The sequence below is a fragment of the Populus euphratica genome, unplaced genomic scaffold, assembly GCF_000495115.2.
Source record: "Populus euphratica unplaced genomic scaffold, PopEup_1.0 scaffold121.1, whole genome shotgun sequence".
NCBI classification, from domain to species: Eukaryota; Viridiplantae; Streptophyta; class Magnoliopsida; order Malpighiales; family Salicaceae; genus Populus; species Populus euphratica.
This window is the reverse complement of record NW_011499968.1, coordinates 85,598-92,715: the sequence shown is the minus strand read 5'-3', so window position 1 is coordinate 92,715 and position 7,118 is coordinate 85,598. Positions and strand designations below refer to the sequence as shown.

Here is a 7,118-nt window from a genome sequence, read left to right as displayed (position 1 = left end):
GAGTAACACTAAAATAGTGTAAATCTATAATTATTTTTTCATGAAAAAAAAGTACGGGGAGTTGAAATAAGAATTACACCTTGGTTATGCATGTCATTGCTAAATTTTGCAAGCACAAGAGGGAAGGAAATGAAAACATTCTACACACATATTTCTGTACATGAATAAATGAATGAATGAAAGGTTCAGTGAATCCTTTCCCGGGCCCTAGGCAAATTCCAAAGTTCAGCAACAGATTGATATTGGAATTCACTGTTCTTTCAGGTACCCGTACTAACAACTATGTCTACCACGCATAGTTGAATTATTATTCGTAATTAAAAATTAAATAAATAATTTTAAAAGTGTATCATATAGACTTAATACATTTAAAACTATATATATATATAGAGTTAACAGCGAGAATAAACTTTCTTAATCATCTATAAATAGCTTATTCATTTAGTTAATTATTTAGGAAATAGCTAGCCAGAAATTATTCAGCATCTAGTTTAATCCATGCATTACATACGTAGAATTATTATAGATAATTATTTGGAGTATCTGTTTAGCTGACTAGGAAAGATCAAGGTGAGATGAGATATGGGAAAATGTTATATTAATTAAGGTGTGTGTCCAGGAACTGGATGTTTAAGATGTACAATAATATCAGATAAATAAAAGATGCACAATAATAAAATGAAAGTACGTAGTGGTCTTTTACCACACTAACATGGTTTGGCAAAAGATTTTAGAATATAGTACAAGATTGAAAAGTATGGGAGAAATAGCATATTCTCAATCAACCACTAATAAAAATTGCAATTTTATTAAAAATATTTTAACAATAATATCAATAAAAACATATCTAATTGCATCAAGTAAAACCTAAATGATCTCAATTGAACAATTTTCTCAATAACAACAATTTTTTTTCAAAATTCAACGCAAACTTTAGTTGCAATGATTTCAATCATAATTTTATTAATATTAAAAAATTATCTAATTGTATCAATTAAAACAAAAGTTATCTCAATTCAAACAATATTATTAAATACAACAAGTAACCTAATAATCAATTTAAACCTTAATATCTCTAATTCAAACCTAATTGATGCCATAAATAATATCAATTTTATTAAAAATACATAATTGCAACACTTAAAATCCAAATTAAGTAACTTAGCATCATAAAATACCTTATTATCAAACACAACACAAATAAATATTAATCAAAACTTAAAATTTATCAATTTGATTATGCAATCCTTAAAACTAAAACTAAAAGACAATATAACTGTTTTACCTTGATTATTATTATTATTATTTTTCATGGTTGGGTTGCGGTTCCACTATTTGTTGCGGCAAAGAGGCTGTCAACACAAGTTTAGGCTAAGGGCTTACAACCAAAAACAACAGAAAGACTGGTGGAGACCAGGGAAAAATAATTATGATGTTTTAATTGGTGGAGAATTAAAGGTTATTTTGGGCTATTAAAAGTTTTTTTTATAGTGGTTTTTTGGTTTTTTTTTTCTTTTAAATAAACAGTAGCCGTGTAAAATAGAGGGGTGATTATATACTCATTATAATTCTGATTCAGGATTATAATTGTAATATGTAACCATTATTTTAAATTGTGGTTTATATACACAATTTAGAATAATGATTAGATTCACAATCATAATTCTGAATAGTAATTATATTAAACTATGTAATTTTTTAAATGTTTTTTCAAAGGATGTGATTCTCCTAAAATTTATGCTAGCTGTGTCATTATTCAAGAAGAATTCTGAAAGTAGTGGAGGAGGAATTTCTGATGTAACTTCTTAGCCTTGATTTCTTTATATATTCCCATCGCCAATATATTTATTGGTCAAAATCCCAGTATATTTGGAAGATTTCATTTCCCTTAGAAAATTTTTTGCAACCACACAAGAAAATGGTATTATAATGTTGCTCGTATATTAATTATTGTCAAAGTAGCTAGCTAGTTAGCTAGTTAGGGAGTTTATAGGGGGACATGGTCCGTGGATGCTGAGGCTGTAGAGGTGGGAGTGAACTGAGGACTTGCACGACAAGTAATAGGGACGTGCAGCATCAGCATCACCAGCAGTTGAAGCAGTTTGAGGCAGACGAATGAGCGTATTTATTTGGTTTTCTTCATCTTTGCTAAGTACCAACAATGTTCTCTTCTTTCTTTTGTTTCTCATAAATTACTTCAAGTTGGAAGCCATGCCCTTTGCTGCCGACCCAGCACACACTGTTTGTTTCTTTGTCAGTTTGCCTTTTCTTCACACCAAGTTCAGCATAAGCTGCATTTTTTAAATTTTTTTAATCTTTCCCTTTTTTATTTTGTCATGTATCTTTTTCACCTGCTTTGAACCCTTTTCCTGATGCTTTTTAAGCTTCAGCTAATTAAGGCAGCTCACAGGCTGGATTCTAGCATTGATAGACCACTATGCTTGGCTCCTGGTCACAGTTGCAGACACAGTCACAGCTGATGAGTTCATCAAATTCCCATGATCGACATCAAGAAGAAGAGACTCCAGGGCCACCAACAGCATTTCATATGCGTCAATTGCTAGTCAGTTGTGCAGACCTCATCTCTCAATCTGACTACTCCGCCGCTAAACGGTTCTTCTCCATTTTGTCTTCCAACTCTTCTCCTTATGGTGACTCCACCGAGAGGTTGGTTCATCAGTTTATTCGAGCCCTTTCTCTCCGCCTCAAGGGCCATGGAATCTCTACAAGTATTGCTCCTGCTGCTCATGTTTTCAATATCAACAACATGGTTACTTCTCGTCCTTGTGGGACTAATGATAAGATGTTGATCAGCTATGAGTCGGATCAGGAGACTCTTCGGTCTTGCTATTTGTCTTTGAATAAGATCACCCCATTCATAAGATTCTGCCATCTAACAGCAAATCAGGCTATTTTGGAAGCAATACAAGTAGGACAGCAAGTCATTCACATCATAGACTTTGATATCATGCATGGGGTGCAATGGCCTCCATTGATGCAAGCTTTGGCTGAGCGATCTAACAACAGTCTTCATCCTCCTCCTATGCTTCGAATCACTGGAACTGGCCATGATTTGAACGTCCTCCACAGGACAGGAGACCGCCTTTTGAAATTTGCTCAGTCTCTGGGCCTCAGATTCCACTTCCATCCTCTTCTACTACTAAACAATGACCCTACCTCACTTGCCCACTGTCTCCCCTCAGCAATTACTCTTCTCCCAGATGAAGCTCTGGCCGTGAACTGCGTTTCGTATCTTCACAGGTTCCTTAAGGATGATTCTCGTGAACTGCTCCTTTTTCTCCATAAAATCAAGGCCTTGAACCCTAAGGTGGGGACCGTTGCTGAAAGGGAAGCCAACCACAACCACCCTCTCTTCTTGCAGAGATTCCTGGAGGCCCTAGATCACTACACAGCTCTCTTTGACTCACTAGAGGCAACCCTGCCACCAAACAGCAGGGAGAGACTGGCAGTTGAGCAGATATGGTTCGGGAGAGAGATAATGGACATAGTAGCAGAAGAGGGAGAAGGAAGAAGAGAAAGGCATCAGAAATTTGAGACTTGGGAAATGATGCTGAAGAGTGTAGGGTTTATCAAAGTTCCATTGAGTCCCTTTGCACGTTCGCAGGCCGAGCTCTTGCTAAGGCTCAATTATCCTTCTGATGGCTATCAGCTTCGGATTCTCAACAATTCTTTCTTCTTAGGCTGGCAGAATCATTCCCTCTTCTCTGTTTCTTCCTGGAATTAGTTAGCTCCCTCAATTACTTGCCTTTTTTCTATTTAATCATTAATGTCTCCTCATATACATCATCAAATGCTCTCCTACATTCATATAGCACTAATTATTTGTCTTATATTTAGATTAGGAATAACTTTTTTCTTTGTTAATTACGTTAGACCAATTAATGTTTTGTATTGAGCATCATAGCATAAATATTATAATGAGGATGGCGAAGGTTTCCACTGACAAGATCTGTCGAGTTAAAGAATATTGCAGCATCTTCTCTTTTTCTTAGATAACTAATTAAAAGTGTTCTTGTTTGTCTGTTAATTACTTAACTATTATTTCATAAAAAAAAACCTTATTAAATATGAGTGCAATATTTGGGTGCTGCTTACCTTTCTGTCTTTAATGATAATAATGCTAGCTTCACTTGATTGATATATAATTTTAAATGCACATATATTCGTGTGTATTTATGTATAAGATACCGATCAAATCTTCCTTATGGAAAGGATAAGTTCAGCTATGCTAAGTGCATGATGAGATGGTGAGACTGTGAATTTATAGATCATTTTTGAAACCCGATTCTTTTAGTTGATTGAAGTTTTGATATAGAAATGAATTAAGAATGAAATGATTTTGAATGTGAAACAACCATCTCGAAAGCTTTTTAAATTTAAAATTTATATAAACTTATATTAATTTATATTTAATTTTTAAATATTACAAAGGTGATAAATTTAAACTCATTACATCTGCAAAGCTTTGAAATTATATTAAATAACTATTTTAATTTAAAAATTTAAATTATTTAATGAAACCTGATATATAATTTACATTATTCTTTATTATTAAATGTCAATTTCAAAACAAAAACTTTATGTTAAAACTGAAGCACCCTCGGGGATTTTTATGATAGGAATCAGATGTTTATTTGGCAGCCTAATTATTTTTTTTTTTTCAAACAAACCATGAGAAGAGAATTGAAGGGGAGAGCTCACAATTGCTCAGCAAAAGTCCTTTATCTTGGTTGAATAGTTATATATAAAGCTAGGTGAGATTTAAACTTTCAAGGTGGATGGGATGCATGGGCTAAGGTTTCCTTCTGGTTTTCCGCGCTAAGTACCCTTATATTCCTATTGCTGTCTTTCAGATATGCACCATTAATCAAGTGCCCTAATATTTGCCCTTTGTCTCCTCAGCAACAAAATCATCGAAGCTCCCAACATAGGCCTTCTTCTTGCCCTTACCTTGCCTCCTCTTGCACCATGCATGCGGCCATGAAAACCCTCCTGCTGCTAGCTATTTAAGCTAGCTAGGGATCAGTCTCGTGCCCTGTACGAGGTTATTTAGTTTGTCAAGGACAACTACTAATTACCCATTATGATTAATTATTTATAGATCCAGATGATGCGGCTGGCCTTCTGATCAATATCTATACTTGATATATAATTAATGCCCTTTTCGTTTCTCAAATTAATAAATCAATGAAGTATTCAACGGAATAATTATGTAGCCATCGATCAAGATCTCAAGTACTGTACCATACAAATACACATATACCTGGTTTTTATAGAGTTTTGATATATATATATATATATATATATTGGATGATTTGATTCGATATATCAATATTGAAGCTTTCCAATGCCATGCGTGCACCAGCCCTAGCTAGTTATAGTCATAACTTGAACACGCAAACTAAAAGTGGAACCAGTGAGCAATCAGTGTCAGCTATCAAAGTGGAAGCAGCTGCTAAAAGGTTTTCGAGGCATCTTTCTACCTCCTCCTGCATTAATTAGCAGAAACTAGCCTTCTGGTCAAAACACATAGCTGCAAGTATTATACATCCTCTCACAAGTGGATTGTAATAGTCAAGCTTTGACACAATTTAGCCTCCAAATTAACATCCAAACTAGCATCCAATTGAATATTTTCTTGGAAGGAAAGATCTGATTGAAAGTCATAAGATTAAAGTGAAAATAACATTTAAAATAAATAATGGCTTTGAATTTTATATAAAAACATTAATTTTGATCCCCTTCCTTTAGTTGTCAAAAAACATTTGGTTTTACAGTTGTTTTTTTGATAAAAATATTGGTAAGTAATTATCTTTATTTTTTTATAAATTTATTTTAATTTTATGATTTGTATCATGAGTTTTATATGTTATTTTTTAATATAATATTATTTTAATTGTTGTGTTTGTATTTGATTTTTCAAGATATTGTTCTAATTCAATTATAATTATTTTTATATTTATACAAATAAAGTTTCTTTTTTTCAAAATAAAAAAATATTCATTTTAAAAATAATATTTATTATTTATTCGGCCTTGCATAATTTCTATAAGATGTAAGTTTATTAAATTATTTTTATTAGTATTTATCTTTTAAATTATGAGTTTTTTAGGATGTAGATTTATTTTTTATTGATGTAAGTAAATAAATTTAATAAACATAATCAAATAAAAATAAATATTTTGTATTATGTAATTATATATCTTGATTTGCATTGATATATTATTTTTTTTAATTTCTCTTTTAGTTTTTGATAATAATTTTATTTATTTATTTATTTATATAAATAGTTATTTATTTACATGCTTGTATTTCAATTTACATTTTAATTTTTTTATATTAAAAAACATAATAAAACAATCTGCACACCCGATATGTTTTGATGGAAAAAAACTCACACGAATAAAATAACTATTCAATATATTATTCCTCCGCCGTATATATATGTATAGACGTAACCTTCTGCTGTTTTGCTTTTCTGTCAATCACTGCTTTCTTTTTTGTCATTTGACACATAAAAGAGTACATCTGATGAGATAAATGCTCTCTGCCCCTGCCCACATGCAAATCATTTGCTCCCACCAACATTACTTGCTTCTTCATCCTCACCCACATGATCTCCATAGAATCCTTGATCAGAACAACATGCTCCTGATTCATTAATTGCTTTTGTATGATAATTAAGGAGCTGGATATATTTAGTACTATGGTTAAGATATATTATCCATGCTAATTTAAATGAAGCTAACTCAAAAACACAAGTGATAAATCAGTTACTGGTAAGAATTATGGTCACCGGTCATTCTTACATCATCTAACTATTAGAAAGGGAGCGTTCAATGGCTGTTGATCAGGACTTGGAGACCACTTTCTGTATTCTGAAGGCACATTCCTGTTTCCCCGGAACCTTCAACAGGAAACTGATCTCCAAAGAAGAGATGCAGACAACGAAAACATCCGACCCCAGATCACACGTATATCTCAGTGCTCCTCGGTACTACCATACCAAAGTAACATGGTAGCATAGTAGTCTTCGATTAATTAGGGGGACAACGTAGAGCTGAGTAGAAAATAGGACAAAAAAGCAGGAAAGTCAA

General features: G+C 32.7%; 1 protein-coding gene across 1 annotated transcript; it reads left to right on the top strand.

The window, feature by feature from the left end:
- The first annotated feature begins 2,196 nt into the window (after positions 1-2,196).
- On the top strand, positions 2,197-3,953 carry LOC105139064 (scarecrow-like protein 18). Its single transcript, XM_011045369.1, has one exon. The coding sequence runs from the start codon at positions 2,438-2,440 to the stop codon at positions 3,743-3,745; it is 1,308 nt and encodes a 435-aa protein (XP_011043671.1). The 5' UTR covers positions 2,197-2,437; the 3' UTR covers positions 3,746-3,953.
- Positions 3,954-7,118: the final 3,165 nt, after the last annotated feature.

Coding starts and splice junctions, on each gene's coding strand:
- LOC105139064 (XM_011045369.1), top strand. CDS start 2,438: ATGCTTGGCTCCTGGTCACAGTTGCAGACACAGTCACAGCTGATGAGT.